Here is a 19,142-nt window from a genome sequence, read left to right on the forward strand (position 1 = left end):
ATCAAGGAGCAAAAAAGGCTACCTAGAGGAGAAAATACCTGTAAATCATGGACAAGGGTCTAGTTTCTAAAATACATAAAGAACTCTTATAAATCAACAAAAAGACAAGCAATCCAATAAAAAATGAGCAAAGAACTTGAATAAACATTTCTCCAAAGATATACAAATAGCCAATAAGCATATGAAAAGATGTTCCACATCATTAATCATTAGGGAAATGCAAATCTAATCCATAATGAGATACCATGTCACTCCCAGTAAGATGGCTCCTCAAATAGTTAAACAAAGATTTCCACATGACTCAGCAATTCCATTCCTAGTGTACAGCCAAAAGAAATGAAAACAGGTACTCAAAAAAATACTTGTGCTGGCCGGGCGCGGTGGCTCAAGCCTGTAATCCCAGCACTTTGGGAGGCCGAGACAGGCGGATCACGAGGTCAGGAGATCGAGACCATCCTGGCTAACACGGTGAAACCCCGTCTCTACTAAAAAATACAAAAAACTAGCCGGGCGAGGTGGCGGGCGCCTGTAGTCCCAGCTACTCAGGAGGCTGAGGCAGGAGAATGGCGTAAATCCGGGAGGCGGAGCTTGCAGTGAGCTGAGATCGGGCCACTGCACTCCAGCCCGGGTGACAGAGCGAGACTCCGTCTCAAAAAAAAAAAAAAAAAAATACTTGTGCACAAATATTTATAGCAGCAGCAGATATTTCCATGGAATGGAATGGTATTTAGTCATAAAAGGGAATGAAGTACTGATGCGTGCAATCACGATGATCCTCGAAAACACTGCTAAGTCAAAGATGCCAAACACAAGGATCCATAACATACTTTGAGTCTACTCATAGGACATATCCTGATGAGACAAATCCATACAGATGGTAAAAAGTTGGTAGTTGTCAGGAGCTGAGGGTTGGGAGAAATGGGAAATTGTTCCATGGGCATAGAGTTTAGTTTTGTGAGATGAAAAGCATTCTAGAAATTGCACAGAAATGTGTATGTATTAACACTACTGAACTGTACACTTAAAAATGGTTAAGATGGTAAATTTTGTTATGTTTTTTACAATAAAAAAATCCCATCCACGAATGGATGGTCCCAGAGATCAGGTAGTCCAACCACTTGTTTTACATGTACATGGGGAACTGAGACCCAAAAAAGGTTAGCTATTTGCCCAAAATCACAGTTGATCAGGGGCAGCACTGGGAGTAGTCACAACTTCTACTCCAAGGCTAGCACTCTTTCTACTAAATAAACCCTCCTGTTGGCATAAGCCTCTGAAGCTCAGAAACTGAAAATTTCTTTTAAATGTAAAAGAAAAGAACTTAGATAATGTGCAATTAAAGAAAAAATATGCTGCCTGGCTGGAAGAAGGGAAATGCGGAGCAACTGCTTAATGGGCACAGAGTGTTCTTTTGAGGTGATGAAAATGTTTAGTAACTTGATAGATGTGGTACTTACAAAACATTGTGAATGTACTAAGTGCCACTGAATTGTACATTCTAAAACGGTTAATTGTATGATATTCGAATTTCATGTCTATGTAAAAAAAATAAGTCTAAATTTATTTCAATTTTTAATCCAAATTTTCTTTTTTCTTTTTTTGAGACGGAGTCTCACTCTGTCACCCAGGCTAGAGTGCAGTGGCACAATCTTGGCTCACTGCAACCTCCACCTGCAGGGTCAAGTGATTCTCTTGCCTCAGCCTCCCGAGTAGCTGGGATTACAGATGCCCGCCATCATGTCCAGCTAATTTTTGTATTTTTAGTACAGACAGGGTTTTACCATGTTGGACAGGCTGGTTTCGAGCTGACCTCAGGTGATCCTGACCTCAGATGATCCACCCACCTCGGTCTCTCAAAGTGCTGGGATTACAGGTGTGAACTACCACACCCGGCCTTAATCCAAATTTTCTAACTCATACATTCCCATCTCATTTTTCAGCTATGAGTGTTTTATCTGCTTCAATGTAAATATACATATAGAACAAAGGTAGAAACTCAAAAGGTCCAAAAAGCATGTATTTTGGAGTTCATTCCTATTCCTTCCCAATTTGCCTCTCCAAATGCTGCCAATGTTCCTAGTTATTCATTCTTCCAGAAATGAATATGAATGTTTTCAACCTACTCGCTTAGGAATCTGTATACATTCTCAATCAGAAGTCTTAAATTCTGAAATTTTCTTTTCTCATTCTCTCTACTTTTCATTTTATTTTGAGATGGAGTCTCGCTGTGGCACCCAGGCTGGAGTGCAGAGGCACGATCTCGGCTCATTGCAACCTCCACCTCCTGGGCTCAAGTGATTCTCTGCCTCAGCCTACAGAGTAGCTGGGATTACAGACAAACCCCTTTTAGATAATTAAATCTAACTAGGTATTCTCACTACTATGTCATCCTCTTTTAATATTTTCTGTCTTTTTTGTGCCTTCTGTTGCTCATTTCTTCATAGTTATTATTCCTGTCAATTCAATTTAGTCTGTTGTTTAACCGTTAAACCATTTAAGTTTGAATTTTAATGTTCACATTTCTAGAAGTTCTTCAGAAGCTTTTAAATTATGCCTTTTTTTTCTTTGATGGTGTCTTATTCCTTCAATTCCTTCTTTTCTCTTATATACTTCATATACACTTACATATATCTTTACTGACATCATTATGTAAATAATTGTAATCACTTTCAGACTTGTCCATGATATCTTTAATTGTTGCAGTGCTATTTTCTGGTTGTGTCTATTCACCTTCATTGGTATGATCTGTAATTTGTGAGGTCATCTTCTCTGGAAACTGTTTTGCCTCTGGACACTGACCAAGGAACTGTGAAAATGTCCCTGGGAGTTTTCTTTCAGTTCCTGATCAATTATGATGTACGTTCTTTGGTTTGGGACTCCTGTACCAAGTAGATGGTATAAATTTATGTTACAGCGCCATCTACACATGAGATGGAAGAATACCAAACAGGCTGGGCACCGTGACTCATGCTTGTAATTCCAGCAGTTTGGGAGGTCAAATGGGGATGAGGCCAAATCGGGATGAGCTCAGGAGTTTGAGAGCAGCCTGGGCAACAAAATACACACTGTCTCTACAAAAAAAAAATTTGTTTAAATTAGCCAGGTATGGTGGTGAGCAACTATAGTCCCAAGTACTGGGGAGGCTGAGGTGGAAGGATTCCCTGAGCCCAGGAGTTTGAGGGTGCAGTGAGCTATGATTGTGCCGCTGCACTCCGTCCTGGGCAACAGAGTGAGACCCTGTCTCCAAAAAAAGAAAAATAAGATTAGATTAAAGAATAATTAAGAACACTGTTAGCATTTGATGGGAATTTCTATTTTTCATAGGTCTCGCCTCTTATCCATAGTCTTCTGCACACAGGTAAAATTCCTTGCAGCTTTCACTAGCTGGGGCATTAAGATCTCTCTTTTCATGGATAATTCAGTTATTTGACACAGGCTACATTCTAGCTCCCCTCTCTACCTAGTTCTAAGGCTTTCTGTCCTTGCATGGACATTAAAATTAGCATCAACTCCTCAACCAATATGTGGTCTAAAATCCCAGAGTATAAGTTCCTGTTTTGGCTTCGAGTTATCTCTGCTTATGATCTGGAGGTTAACCTCTCTTTCCTTAAAGCTTAGATATGTATTGGAAAAAACTTTTATTATATTCCACATTTCAGTTTGTCGCTGGGGGACAGCCATTCCACGGGGGCTTACCCCACTATGCTACCCAAAGCCCCTCAATATAGTTTTTAAAACAAGTAAACCATTGTATTTTAGAGTAATCTTAGGCATGCCAGACAAACAGCTGACAACCAACTAAGTATCCAAACCAATGGAAAGAATCTCAAGATGTACACATAATTACTACCACATAATCTCCTTAATTCATTCAAACACTTTCATTCAGTATGAGATACTTCCGCCAGAATGCGATATCTAGCACTTGTTCATAGTGCCAGGTATATAGTGCTAGTTAGCACATTCTAGTGGAAGAAAAGAGAATATCAAGAAGCCTGTCTAACGAGGGTAAAGGTATTGCCATAAACAAGAGTGGAAGTTGGATAAAGAAATTAGAATTTGCAGGACAGAAATGATCTGTTGATGTTTCAACATGTTAACTGTAAGCATTTCAGAATACATGCAAGTGACTATATCCAGGTGCTGCAACACTGTATTCCAATGATCTGGAATTAATCAGCTCAGCAGTATTAACTTTAACAATTAATAAAGAATATATCGCCATAGTGACAATTTTAAAATATCGAATTTCACCAAATAAAAAATTTATACAAGGTAACTTAAAACAGGTTCTTCTCTGGGTAAAAATAGATCCTCTAAGACACCAGGGGTCCCCAACCACTGGACCACAGGTTGATACCAGTCCATGGCCTTTTAGGAACTTGGCCACACAGCAGGAGGTGGGTGGCAGGCAAGGAAGCAAAGCTTCATCTGTATTTACAGCTGCTCCCTCGTTGCTCGCATTACCACCTGAGCTCTGCCTCCTGTCAGCAGCATTAGATTTCTCACAGGACCATGAACGCTACTGTAAACTGTGGATGCAAGGGATCCAGGTTAAGCGTTCTTTATGAGAATCTAATGCCTGATTATCTGTCCTGTCTCCCATCACCCGCAGATAGGACAGTTTACTTGCAGGAAAACAAGCTCCCACTGATTCTACATTATGGTGAGTTGTATAACTACTTCATTATATATTTTAATGTGATAATAATAGAAATAAAGTGCACAATAAATGTAATGTGCTTGAATCGGTCCAAACTCCCCCAACCCCACCCCCCCCACCAGTTCATGGAAAAACTGTCTTCCACGAAACCAATCCCTGGTGCCAAAAAGTTTGAGGACTGCTGCTCTAAGAAACCTGGGATTACAAAGGCATACTCCAACTCTTACCAAAAGCTCTTTACAATAAGTAATGAGAAATTTCTGCATTAAACCTTTTTCCGTGAAAGGAATGACAGAACTAGCTATTTGGGGATTAATTTCTGATGCTATGGGAAATGGAACTAAAAAGTATTTTTTAAGTGATAACTGTCACAATATAATCTGCATTTGATATAAAAGTTGCAAAGCACAATACAAATGAAAAAAAAAAAAAAACAGGTAGTTTCTTAATAAATCTTAATCTCATTTTAACCACCAGAGGGCTACCTTGACATTTGATTTCTGATCCCTTAGCCACTCAATTTTTTTTTTTTTTTTTTTTTTGAGGCGGAGTCTCACTCTGTCACCTAGGCTGGAATGCAGTGGGGTGATCTCGGTTCACTGCAACCTCCACCTCCTGGGTTCAAGCGATTCTCCTGCCTCAGCCTCCTGAGTAGCTGGGATTACAGGTGCACGCCACCATGCCCAGCTATTTGCATTTTTAGTAGAGACGGGGTTTCACCATGTTGGCCAGGCTAGTCTCGAACTCCTGACCTCAGGTGATCTGCCTGCCTCGGCCTCCCAAAGTGCTGGGATTACAGGCGTGAGCCACCACGCTCGGCCATAACTTCTCATTTCAATACTTACCAAGAAATAATTATCAAATCACTTTATATACCAGAGGACTTTGTGGGCAAGGAAATATGCTAATACAGTAACAGTTGGAAGGATTGTTCCCTTCTTAGTACGCTGGACAACAAAAGTAAAACTGGGAGACCTGAAATTTAAGAAATCAAACTCTCTCATACTTCTTCGTCAGCTTTTGTAATATTGATGAACTTACGTTTTAAGTGTTCCAGATGTCATAAGTTCAGTCACCAAAACAATGCACTTCTTTCCTTTTACTGTGGATTCCCAGGAATCATAAAATCTAACAATATTGGGATGCTGAAGACCCTTTAACATTTCAGCTTCTTCTTTAAATCTCTGCCTCTCAGACTTTGTTAATTTTCGATCCTAAAATGAAAAACCAAACCAGAATGTGGTTTAAAATGATAAAACACTAAATCAAGACAGTTAATCTTAGATACTAAACATTACTAAATCATGATCGATGGTGTTTAAAACATGCAAATGCTGAAGTTATAAATGATAGATTTGGGTTATATAAATTCATGCTTGAGATCATTTTAGTATCTTTACTGTTAATGTGTAACTCAGATACAGTCTCACTTTTGTAAGGTGCAGTTAACTTTCCACATCCAAAATAAGTCATCAATTGCTAGACACGCAATTTAATGTCAGGAAATGAACATAGGCTTTAGAAGCAGAAAGACCTAAATATAAATTCCAGTTCTACCTTTGCCTTGATTAAAATCAATCTATCTTTAACCAAAACATTGTTTTTATTTTTGTTTGATTGAAAGACAGGCGCTCACTCTGTGACCAAGGCTGGAATGCAGTGGTGCTATCATAGCTCACTGTAGCCTCAGATTCTGGGCTCAAGGGATCCTCCCACCTCAGCCTCCAAAGTAGCTAGGACTACAGGCATGTGCCACCTTGCTTGGCTAATTTTTAAATTTTCTGTAGAGATGAGGTCTTGCTATGATGCACTGGCTGGTCTTGAACTTCTGGCGATCCTACTTTGGCATCCCAAAGCCTGGGATTACAGGTGTGAGCCACTGCACGAAGCCTAATTTTTTTTTTTTTTTTAAGCAATAACTTAAATACTCAAGTATTTGTCTTTAAGTCAGGAAAATTCTCAGTTATTATCTTTCTAAACACTGTCTCCTCTCATTCTCTTTTTTCCCCTCCCAATTCTTCTTTTTAAACAATTTTTAAATGTGTGTGTGTGTGTATAACCTTATTTTATCCTTTAATTTCTCTTTCATTTTCCATTTCCTTCTCTATGCTACTTTCTGGTCAATGTTTTCTGATCTACCTTCTTGTTCATTAATTTTTCTCTTCGGTTATTATATCAATTATTAATTGAACTTTAAGGTTCTCACTCTGTCACCAAAAGTACCCAATGAAGAATGTAATAAAAGGAAACTAAGTTACTACTCCTGTTTCTACTCTGCCCAATAGCGTCAAAACCAATGGATACTAGGTACATGCCTCTTACAAAACACTTAATTACAGGCAACATTATATTGACTCTTATCCCTGCAGAATAAGCCCTCAGAGGCTTTATTTTGTCATGAAAAAGCAGTGACAAAATACCTTTTTGGTGTTCTATCTTTAGCACCTGACAACCTAGCATAGTGACTTGTTCAACAGCCATTTGTTGAATGAATTCCATAAATGTCTTTTCCCCTGCAATACCCCTTTAAAAGTGTGTGTGTGTGTGTGTGTGTGTGTGTGTGTGTGTGTGTGTGTCCTTAATAAGCAATTAGCATTTCCCCAAGGATAAAAAATTCCTGTGACTTAAAAGAAAAATGATAATTGAAATTGGGCCTCTGAATCTCAGTTAAGTCCAATACAACCTGTGCAGAATGATCAACTTGCAAACAGCTCTTGATTTTTAAAAATGGTTTGTAAAAGTTTATTGTAAAAAAGCTGCCAACTACTTATTTATAGCAAGGTGCAGAGGGAAAAAAACAGGGGGGACTTCCTTGCCATCAAAAATCCGTATTTAATTTTCCTTGAGAATACACTGAATGGCAAACTAAAAATTCCATAGAAATATTTAGATTATTCTATCTCTAATTTGCCCAGAAGACATCTATACTATAAATACAGGCTACTTTCTAGATCTAAGTGTTTCTATCCTTTCTGAAACGTATTATTTATGTTAAGGGATCTGGGAACCCCTGCTTACTGTTTGAAGTTAGAAAGACAGGACACCAGATTGTCATCAGCAAAGCAGGAAATGGGGGGACCTAAACACACAATTTAGGGCTTCTTTCAATAATTCGTCTACGTGTTTCCTCTGTAACTAAATTTTGTTTTTTTTTTTAAATCTAGGAACATTTCACAAAATATCTTATAGAAGTACATTATTTTAGCACCCAAAAGACTTTAAGACAATAATAAAGTAGATCAAAACTAACATAAGACACAGATCAGAAGGAACACCTGGGGTTTTAAAAATAATTTTTGCCAAGTATTTGCTATTTACTGGCTGGCTGCTTTACTTCATTTAATTCTCAGAAAAACGTTGTGAGATGAACTGACTCAGAAAATTTTATTATCTCCCTCAAACTCACAGGAAAAGCAGAACTAAGAGACAAATGAAGGTTTGCTTCAAAACTCATGTTTCACTGACAACAAACCCTAAATACTTTGCAAAACTTCTAAAATAATTTTCTTCTCAGAAGATTCATGTTTGTTATTATATAATAATTACTGAAAAGAAATAGGAACTTTATACTAAATTACAGCTGAAGGTAAAATAAGAGGAATCATGTATTGTTTAAATATTACCAACTGTCAATCAAATTATCATGAATACAATGATAAAATTTTAAAATACCGTATCAAAAAGTAGCATTAAAACGTCAAGTGAGACTTAGAATGGGTTAGCCACTGTTGCTTTTTAGAACCTTCTCTTCATCATTATGGAGCTGGATATTCCTGGGGCCTTAATATACTATATTATCCCAATTGCAGCATTAATTACCTTCAATATAAACTAAAGCTGATGCATAACCCATTCTATTCATTTTGTTCATTTCTTTCCATCTACATTAAGTTGTTTTGACAGGATAAATGAGCAAAACCAAGGATCAGCGTCACATGACCTCTTCATAACATGCACAGTTCCAGACTACTGGGGGTGGGGTGTGGGTCAGGCAACAACTAAAACAATTGTTCATCTCAGTACTTCCCAAATTATAGTGCTCAGTAGATTATCTGCTAATTTCTTCTTGAGAAGCACAATGCTAATGTTTAATACAATGACCTCATAACCATTTGCACATCTTCAGTCCCTTGCTTTTAGAAGTTACTTCATTTTAAACATCCTCTGACAGACATCTCTCTTTATCCTCATATTTTAGTATTTTTAAAGTAGCAATCCCATCCTTTGCTACTGTTCACTTCATTCGCCCAGAAGCAAACCTTCCAAACCAATTGTGCTAATGAAGCAGTGAGACTGGTTTTCAATCATTAAACTTGAAATTTTTACTTTACAGCTAACAACTGTATCCCCAAAATTATCTGGTCCTCAAGTCTTATTAACATTTATACATTTCTCTAGTATATATGTGCAATATTCAACATTTTACTACTAAATTAAGACGGCATATGTTAAATCCACGTATCAAAATATGGGTGGAGAAAAGTGTCTGGAATTCTTGATTAAAATACTTTAGGTCACTATTGGAATACTCCCTCCTTATCATTTTCTGCACCACACTGACTTAGCAAAGACATGGGCATCTATTTCATCTTTTTTTTTTTTTTTTTTTTTTTTTTTTTTTTTTTTTGAGACAGAGTCTTGCTCTTTTGCACAGGCTGGAGTGCGGTGACGCAATCTCGGCTCACTGCAACCTCTGCCTCCCGGGTTCAAGCAATTCTGCCTCAGCTCCTGAGTAGCTGGGATTACAGGCGTGTGCTACCGCACCTGGCTAATTTTTGTATTTTTAGAGACAGGGTTTCGCCAAGTTGGTCAGGCTGGTCTCGGACTCCTGACCTTGTGATCCGCCCGCCTCCGCCACCCCAAGTACGGGGATTACAAACGTGAGCCACCATGCCCGGCCTCTATTTCATCTTTTAAAGTGATACTAATTGTTGTTGGGTATTAGGATAAAGAAATAAAAACTTGTCTTCAGGCAGAGGGTACAGCAGTTTGAAACACTGCTTTCCAGTGCAGCATGGGTTTCAGTTACAGTTTACAGAGAAAAAAAATTTTTAAACAATTATTCTGTATGTTGAAAGAAATTAAGCATATAAATAATTATTTAAGTCTGGCAACTCTCTCTCATAGACCTATATGGTATAACAGCAATTCAAAGATGACAGAAGTATTAACTGTAGGTAACTAACTCTTCTTAAAAACTTCAGAATTAGAGATTGAAGGCCTGGGAAAGGTTGGAAAAACTACTACTAGAAACAAAATAGGTAATTCTCATGCAAAATTCTTAACTGTTAAAGACAGCAAAAAGACTAACATGGCTTTCAAGGTGTTTTGAAGTATAACATAAAAAGTACACCCGCACTTTATGTGGCCAAATCTACAGATTAAATTCCTACTGCAGATTTCTTTATGACTTTCCAGTTTGGTACTCTTAGACATGAAACTCAGGGTCTGTCCCATGAAGAAGAGAGTCTATGTGAGCCCAACTTTCCTCAATAGGTGAAAAGATAATTATGGGGATAGGGGGCAAGTAAACATGGCATCACATCCCCTGCTTCTCCATGGAGACTTTTACCTATCATTCTGAAATAGTACCAGTTTCAGAAAGACCAAAAAAACAAAAAAAATTTTTTTTTTTTTTTTTTTTTTTCCAAAAGAATAGGAAAAAAAAATCTGCTTACCTGGTTGTTCTAACTCCTCTATTAGCCCCTTCTTCCCAATATGGCTCACCTTTATACACTTTATTTATTTACAAAAAGTTTCTGTTTCAAAGAAGCAAGAAGAAAAGTCTACTTATAAGAGAGATAGGAGACCAGGTGCGGTGGCTCACGCCTGTAATCCCAGCATTTTGGGAGGCCGAGGTGGGCGGATCACCTGAGGTCAGGAGTTCAAGACCAGACTGGCCAAGATGGTGAAACCCCATTTCTATTAAAACCACAAAAATTAGCGGGGCGTGGTGGCAGGCACCTGTAATCCCAGACACTCGGGAGGCTGAGGCCAGAGAATCACTTGAACCTGAGAAGCAGCGATTGCAGTGAATCCAGTGAAGTGAGTCAAGATCTCACCACTGCACTCCAGCATAGGCAACAAGAGCGGAACTCCATCTCAAAAAAAAAAAAAAAAAAAAAAGGACAGAGAGAGAGAGGGGAGTTTTCTCAAGCCAGATGTATACGAATGTATAGGTTCTATTCATTAGGTACCCTTCACTTAATCCCCAAATCTAGGCCAAGAGTATCCAGAAGTTGGGGTCTAAGAGGTTCTCTCCACCCTTCTTTGGAGGGCACAAGAGCCACATGGAATTCCAAAATACATGGGACTTGGCATATACAGGAAGCTTTAGGTTAATGCTAAAAGTAGCAGATACATATAATAGCTGAACCACAAAAGGAAAAAAAACACCTTTAGTTCTATTAGAAAATGGCTTAGAACATGTGGAAAAGGGCAATAAATAAAAATATATTAATAAATAAAATAGAAAATGGCAAACTAGGTCTGGGCATGATGGCTCACATCTATAATCGCAGTACTTTGGGAGGATGGGGCAGAAGAACTGCTTGAGGCCAGGAGCTTGAGACCAGCCTACAACATAGCAAAACCCCATCACTAAAAGTAAAAAGAAAAAAAAAGGCAAACTATTTTCACTAAGTGACTTACATTATCTATTGCATAGCAAAACTTCGAACAATACCTAGTCATTCACATACATTTGAAAAGTTTTCTATTAAAGTAGATTAGATTGATTTCAATGTGAAAGCAGCTAATTAACAGGGTTAAACTCAGACTACCATAGGTGAGATCTTGCAGGAGATCTTCCTGAAGAAAGCAAGAAGGCTGAGAAAGCGAGAAAAAGGAAAGATGACTGTGAATGAGAACAAAAACAGAAAACTTATTGCTCACTATGGGAAGGAAATCTTACACTTCAGAGACAAATGTTACTCTGCAGTAAATGGGGTAGAAACAGTTCCCAAAGTTTTTTGAATAGGGTAATGAGGGTTTGCCAAAGGGGAAACCAGCAAAACAGAACTGAAAAGCTCAAATGGAGTCATTAGCACTGAAACTTAGTGGGTCATCCTGTAAGAATCTGCCACCACAGGAAAGCAAAAGTGGCTGTGCACATCACAAAGACAAGCATCTCAAAGAATTGTTTCATTTTGTTCAGGAAAGAAATCAAGAAAAAAAATAAGACCAGTATATAAAAACAAAGAGTTAGGTTTTCAGTGTGCCTGATGTGGCTTTCACTTAAAGAACTAAAAGCAAAAGAGGGAGGACTCATTAGTTTCGGAAAAAAAAAAAAAAATAGAGACAGGGTCTCACTCTGTTGCCCAGGCTGGTCTAGAATTCTCAGCCTCAATTGATTCTCTGCCTTGGCCTCCCAAAGTGCTGGGATTACAGGTGTTAACAACCACACCCAGCTCCTGTTAACTTTAAATACTGTGTACTACCTCCCCGCACCCCAGGGTCTTCTCCTTATCAGCTCAATCTTAACCTTTTGTCTCTCTTTTCCATACTTACTTGGGGAGTAAGGAGTAACTATTTCAAATTTATGGGAGATCTAGCCCAGAAGCCTAGCGAGAAGATTTGAAGAGTCAGGAAAAACAAAAACTGAAAGCAGAATTTCTACAACCAATGCAACCTGCAACTGAGTTTAATATTGAGAATATATGATACTGAGAATGTACATAAGAATATACAATATCTTTAGCCTGGCAAGGTCTGACTTAAGTGTAATGTTTTACCAATTCTGGAATTCAAATTAGATTTTCAAATATCTACTGGACATTTTATGAACAAAGACTCAATATATGTTCAAGCCTATAAAATCTCTCCACAAATCACTCATTCCCTATTTTCCTTTGTTTTCCCAGGCAATCTCTATAATTCCATGATTCCCCATATCTCATTTCCATGGTCGCAAACTAATAAAAGCCACAACTACCTCATATAAAAATAAACATTGCCTTATGACTCTCTTTACCCTTCAACCTACTCTTTAGATATATTCCCCCAGACACTATTTTATGACACCAAGCTCCTTGCTCAAAAATAATAAATGCGTAATTAACCAATTTGGCTTAAGTATAAGAATCTTCAGGGGCACTTGTTAAGTAAGGATTCTAGGACCCTGGCCCCAGTCTCCAAGGAAGGGACTTCTTATGACCAGCAAGTTTGGAAAATACTCCATTACATCAAATCCAAATTCCAGAGTCACTTGGATCCAGCTTATTTCTCAATACTTTCCAAAAACAACCCAATACAGATAAGGACTCTTGTTATTTTCACATGCCATGCTTATTTCTTCTTTTGCACTCCTATTTCTAAAGTAACCGCCATGAGTTTTAGTTTCCTTGCTTGTAAAATGAAAACACCATCTTTCCTGAATAGCTAAGAATTATTTTGAGGATTCAACATACTGTAAGTGTGCTCTGAAAACTGAAAATAATTACACAAATTAAGAACATTATTTTTATGGCAGCTACCCCATTCACATTGATTTATTCTCCCATATGTATTCCTGAATATGTTTCACAGGCTGAAACAGGCTGTTGAAGAAGTCATCGGGAGAAGTTAGCATTTTCTTAATTTTGGGCTATCGATATTATCAGAGGTGGCAAAACTAATTTTATTTTTTTTCTTTAAATTTCAGAAAAAAGAATTTTGGGTTCTAACTTAGACAATTAATTAAAAATAAATATATGTATATTATGGCTCATGTAGGTGACCACAAGATTTCATTAGGCAGTTTGCTTTTTGAATCATACTAGCAACCAAATGATAAACTAAATGACAATTTATAAGTCTGACACATTAATCGTTAATTTTGTTAATTAATTTTGACTATAGGTAGTTTGGCAAGTCCTAATGTCAGCAAACTTCCCTAACTATATACTCTGAATTCCTTTACCAGTTAAAGTTTCTGCAGTTATAATTTGTAACTGAAATAGATAGTCTCACATAAGACTAAGTTATTTATAAAGTAAGACAGCCACAATTTGGTTTACACTGTCAAAACATTAATTTTAATAGTTTTATTTTGCACTTAAATTGAAAATTCGTTTTGCTGTTATAGCTGTGTAAGATTGTAAGTCACAAGAAGTGTATATGTATTTTTTTCACTTACACATACAATATTTTAACAATTTAAATCACATTAAAGAACTGTCCTTTTTTCCTTTAAAACATATCTAGCAGTAAGATACCACTTCACACCAATCAGGATGGCTATTATCCACCCCCCCAAAAAAATAGGGCCAGTAGGGAACAAAAAAGTGTTGGTAAGGATGTGGACAAACTGAAATCCTCATGCACTGCTGTGATTGTAAAATGGCATAGACAACGTGGAAGAGAACATGATAGTTCCTCAAAAAGTTGAACACAGAACTATCATATAATTCAGCAACTTCACTTCTAAGTATATGCCCCGAGAAGCTGAAAGCAGACACTCCAACAGATACATGAACACCAATGTTAATAGCAGCATTTTTTACAATAGTCAAAGGGTAAAAATGACCCAAGTGTCCAGCAACAAATGAACAGAAAACAAAATATACACATATAAAGGAATATTATTTAATATTAAAAAGGAATGAAATTTTGACACACGGTACAACTCAGATGAACCTTGAGAACATTACGCTAGGTAAAATAAGCCAGACACAAAAGGATAAATAATGTCTGAGTCTACTTATATGAGGTACATCTAGAATATGCAAATTCATAGAAACAAAGTAGAAAAAAGGTTACCAGGGACCAGGGAAAGGGGACAACAGGGACTTAGTTTTTAAGAGCTAAGAGTTTTGGTTTGGGGCCAGGCACAGTGGCTCACACCTGTAATCCCAGTACTTTGGGAGGCCAAGGCAGGCAGATCACCTGAGGTGAGGAGTTCAAGACCAGCCTGGCCAACATAGTGAATCCCCCGTCTCTACTAAAATACAAAATTAGCTAGGCATGGCGGCGGGATGTAATCCCAGCTACTCAGGAGGGTGAGGTAGGAAAATCACCTGAACCTGGGACACATAGGTTCCAGTGAGCCAAGATCACGCCATTGCACTCCAGCCTGGGCGACAGAGCAAGACTCTGTCTCGAAAAAAAAAAGTTTCAGTTTGGGATGCTGAAAAGGTTCTAGATGTGGATGACAGTAATTGCACAACACTGTGAATGTGCTTAATGCCACAAAATTGTATACTTTTAAGTTACCTGTAAATGGTTAAAATGGTAAATTTACGTTATGTATATTTCACTACCAAAAAGGCTGAATATGACTTGACTTTGACGAACCTTTCCCTTGACACTTAAGACAAGAAAATGAAATGCAAAATTCAGGACAGGGGAGGCAGGGAGATGTCACTAGGGGAAGCACACTGAGAACTTCGGAGATGCAGATGCTGCTCTACTTCTTAGACTTGGTAAGGACTTGATGTACATGAGAAATAGAGTCCATTGGTCATCTTAGGTCCTTAAATAAAAGTTAAAAATTTTACATTTTCTTATTTGCAAAGCAAGCAAATAATTCAATACTGACTTCTTGATAACTGTAACTAGAAAATAGAGTTGTCTGCATTAATACTGTTATAATTTAATCCAATTGTCATTTCACTCAATGGATTGGTTTTAGCATATTACTTTTAAAAAGTCACTGTAGATCAGTGGGTAATCACACATAAAAAAATTTACATAAACTTTTCCAAGCATACAGAAATGTGGAATATATAAGTACCTATATATGTCCCTCCGATACTTGTCACTTCTTAATGTTTTGCCATATTTCTTTTTTTATTATTTTTAATTTTTGAGACGGAGTCTCACTCTGTCACCCAGGCTGGAGTGCAGTGGCACAATCTCGGCTCACTGCAACACCTGCTTCCTGGGTTCAAGCGATTCTCCTGCCTCAGCCTCCTGAGTAGCTGGGAGTAGACAGGGTTTCACTGGGTTGGCCAGGCTGGTCTCGAACTCCTGACCTCAGGTGATCCACCCGCCTCGGCCTCCCAAAGTGCTGGGATTACAGGCATAAGCCACTGTGCCCAACTGCCATATTTCTTCTAGATTGTTTTCTATGAAATAATACCACTATTCCTCTCTCCACATCCCCAGAGCCACTATCTGGAATATGGCATTTATCACACTATTGTACATTTTTATAGTTTTACAACATATTACTTATTCATGAATGACATACTATACTGTTTTGCACTTCGATTTTTATATAAATGTTATTTCTGTATTTATATTGCTCAATCCTGCTATTTTGATCTTTTAAAATGAACTAATTTTCTACCCCAACAGAGAAGACCATCCTTAGAGTATAACTAAATAAACACATTTCCTTGTCAAATCAGCAGCATTTACTGTGGATTTTCAAAGTAACCATTATTTATCTAACTATAGTTTACAATACATAAAACTAACCTTTGAATTAGCATTCTATTAGAAGCTGCTTATCAATCTAGGGAAAAAAGAATACACACATTAATTTTTTCAATTTTATTCTTTTTCTTTTTTGTGTGATGTCCCTGAGTCATAAGAATATGCACATATTTTTTGGCTAAATCTTGTTCATCATGTTCAAAATATGAATACTATGGAGAATGGCTCTTATTTATTGAACATATTCATCTAACTTTATGAAACTAGTTCTGACTACATTTATTTATGGCCGCAGGCTGGCTGCAGGGTCTGACAAAAACAAAACCAGTTGCTGCTTCAAAAATATGTATCTCATTTACTGCCCATCTTCATACTGTAGTTTCAGTTTATGTATAATCATAATATTTTCATTTAGAAACAAATATAATTCCCCAGTCTTAACCTTTAAACTCTGTGACAAGAGATCAGTTCCAACCTCCTACATTTCCAAACTTTGCTATTCAAAGAAGAAACTGAAAATTAAGTAAACGATTTTTTTTTAATTGCCTTTTTTTACTTCTAGAGGAAAAAAGATTCAAACGAAATCAGATTAGTTTAGTATCAGGGCTTCAACAATAAGTCAAAGTCATTTCCCTATCAATCATAATAGAACTTCTATATTGAGCAAGGATAGATCCTCCAAACTTACTGTTTATGACTCCACTGTCTGACACACAAGTGGGTGTCAAACTCCCATATTTACAACTGTGGTATGTATAAAAGGCAGTACTATTGCCAGTTTCTAGCAAGCTTTTATCTAGAGGAAATGTTTCAAGCTTCTGTCATTTGTCTACTACTTTCATAATGTTTCGCCAAAACTAATAAACAACTATAATATTTACTTGATATTTTTAACATCATAAAACAGGTCCTTACTACCTAATTTAGCATCCTCATAACTAGTTAGTATTGCTGTTATTAAAAGAAATTTTGGGGTTTTAAAACGTTCATTCACATACAACCTAAAATATCTACTATTTCTAGAAGTATACGTATCATATTTTGGATAATAATGCACAATTATACTACATGTACATTATCAGTTTCCCATTTCCACAGTCCTCTTCCCCATCACCCTAATTTTACTAATATGCTTATATGTAGAAAAACTGTGAGGGGAAGTTGATGACTGCTCAGTTTTCTGGTTAGCAGTGGCTCCAGGTCTGACTTTTGAACAAACAATGAGGACAAGGATTTTTCCTCCTGGTAGTCATCATTTCAAAAAACAAAGTAAATACACGTTGTACAAATTGAAATTTATATAGTATTTCTCTGATTCAATCTGCCTCATCATTAGTACCCCTTACTCCCAGAGTTCTGTCTTTGTATCTGTCAATTTTCATTTGTAGTAATGATTGCAGCTTTCATTCATTTCTGATTTTATGATTATTTTAGTGGGAAAAATAGGAATGGTTTGCTGGACACAATGGCTGACGCCTATAATCCTAGTACTTTGGGAGGCCAAGGCAGGAGGACCACTTGAGGCCAGGAGTTCGAGACCAGCCTGGGCAACAGAGCAAGACCTTGTCTCTTAAAAAAAAAAAAAAGGTCAGGCATGGTGGCACATGGCTGTAGTCCCAGCTAGTGGGGAGGCTGAGGTGGGAGGATCCCTTAAGCCCAGGAGGTTGAGGCTGCAATGAGTGTGATCACGCCACTGCGCACGCACGGACGGACGGAAGGAAGGAAGGAAGGAAGGAAGGAAGGAAGGAAGGAAGGAAGGAAGGAAGGAAGGAAGGAAGGAAAGGTTATATTGGGAGCTGCTAGTGAGATACTATCCTGAACCAAATTTATACATACACGTCTGCCTTCTCAATTTTCATCGCTGCTAAGCAAACAACCAAAGAGCAATACACGTGACACCAAGAAACAGGCTTGTGCCTCCACATTGAAAGGTGATTCAACATCCATTAACATCACTCAAGAAGTCTGCAGGGGCTTACAATTCCGAATGACAGTATAAACAGCTTACTTTACTGTTACCTACTTTCCCTCGAGATTCCATTAACATAACTCAAGAAAGTTACAGAAATAAAATATTAAATGCAAACAATAAAGAGGATGAGAGAGGAGCCATCAGCAGATACAAATGGTGAAATTCTGGCCCAAGAAGTAACCGCCTAAACTATCGTTGGGGGGTACCTGAGAAAGGAACCAATACCTTTCCTCCAAAAAACAATGAGAGATCCAGCAAAGCAGAAATGAGACATGAGATTTTTAAAAATGAAGAATCTGTAGGACACACTAATCAATGCCTCTTACCTGCTGTGCACATAGCAAAATGATCACCCAATGCTTACCCTTGGGTAGGCAGGAAATTAAGGTTCTACTCTGAAGATATCAAAACAACTAGCAGGGCCATTAGAGTGCAAATCAACATCCCAGAACAAAACCAGTTACCATTTATCATTTTGGAGGCTCCCTGACCATTCACCCGATAATGAAGTCTGACCATTAACAAGTAATGAGACTTAACTATGAGCTCTAAATACAGACAAACTCTAAACACAGAGTTTGCCTCACGGAAAGCCTCATTCCTAAATATCAGCAGGCCCACAGATCATCACACGGGAGAACTCACAAAGATAAAACATTCTTCCCATCAAAAAGGGGAAACTCCCTCAGAGAAACAAAAAATTCAGGAAATAGAATATACTTTTTTAAATGGTAAATGTTAAGTTATATATTTTACCAAAATAAAAAATAATTATAGTAGGCAATTAAAATAAAAATTGACTCCCATACAGCAAAACACCTGAATGCTAGAGGAAAGCTATATGATCTTTTTATTTTCTGTATAAAAGTATTACAAAGTCACTGCCAAATAAAAAGGCGATCAAAGAAAAAGCAGCCAAAAAATGAAGGAAAAGCAAAAGTAGGATGTGTCCAGTACTTAATAAATGTTTTTTTCTGGATTTTGTGATTTTTTGATATGACTTCTTTTAACTTTATAATTTGCTGTCATTTCTTCTTTCAGTCCAAATAAATATTCAGTTTTAAATTTTTTTTTTTTTTTTTTTTTTTTTTTTTTAGACGGGGTCTTACTGTTGCCCAGACTGGAGCGCAGTACTCCAATCCTAGACCA

The 19,142-nt window shown here is 37.4% G+C and overlaps 1 protein-coding gene across 1 annotated transcript in view; it reads right to left on the bottom strand.

Moving 5' to 3' along the window:
- The window catches only part of WNK1 (WNK lysine deficient protein kinase 1), a 164,727-nt gene that overhangs the window by 93,107 nt on the left and 52,478 nt on the right, over positions 1-19,142 (bottom strand). Inside the window, 1 exon segment of the mRNA XM_017858548.1 lies at positions 5,705-5,877. Coding sequence (XP_017714037.1) covers positions 5,705-5,877 — 173 coding nt within the window.

This window comes from Rhinopithecus bieti, unplaced genomic scaffold (assembly GCF_001698545.2).
Source record: "Rhinopithecus bieti isolate Rb0 unplaced genomic scaffold, ASM169854v2 scaffold_45617, whole genome shotgun sequence".
NCBI lineage: Eukaryota > Metazoa > Chordata > Mammalia > Primates > Cercopithecidae > Rhinopithecus > Rhinopithecus bieti.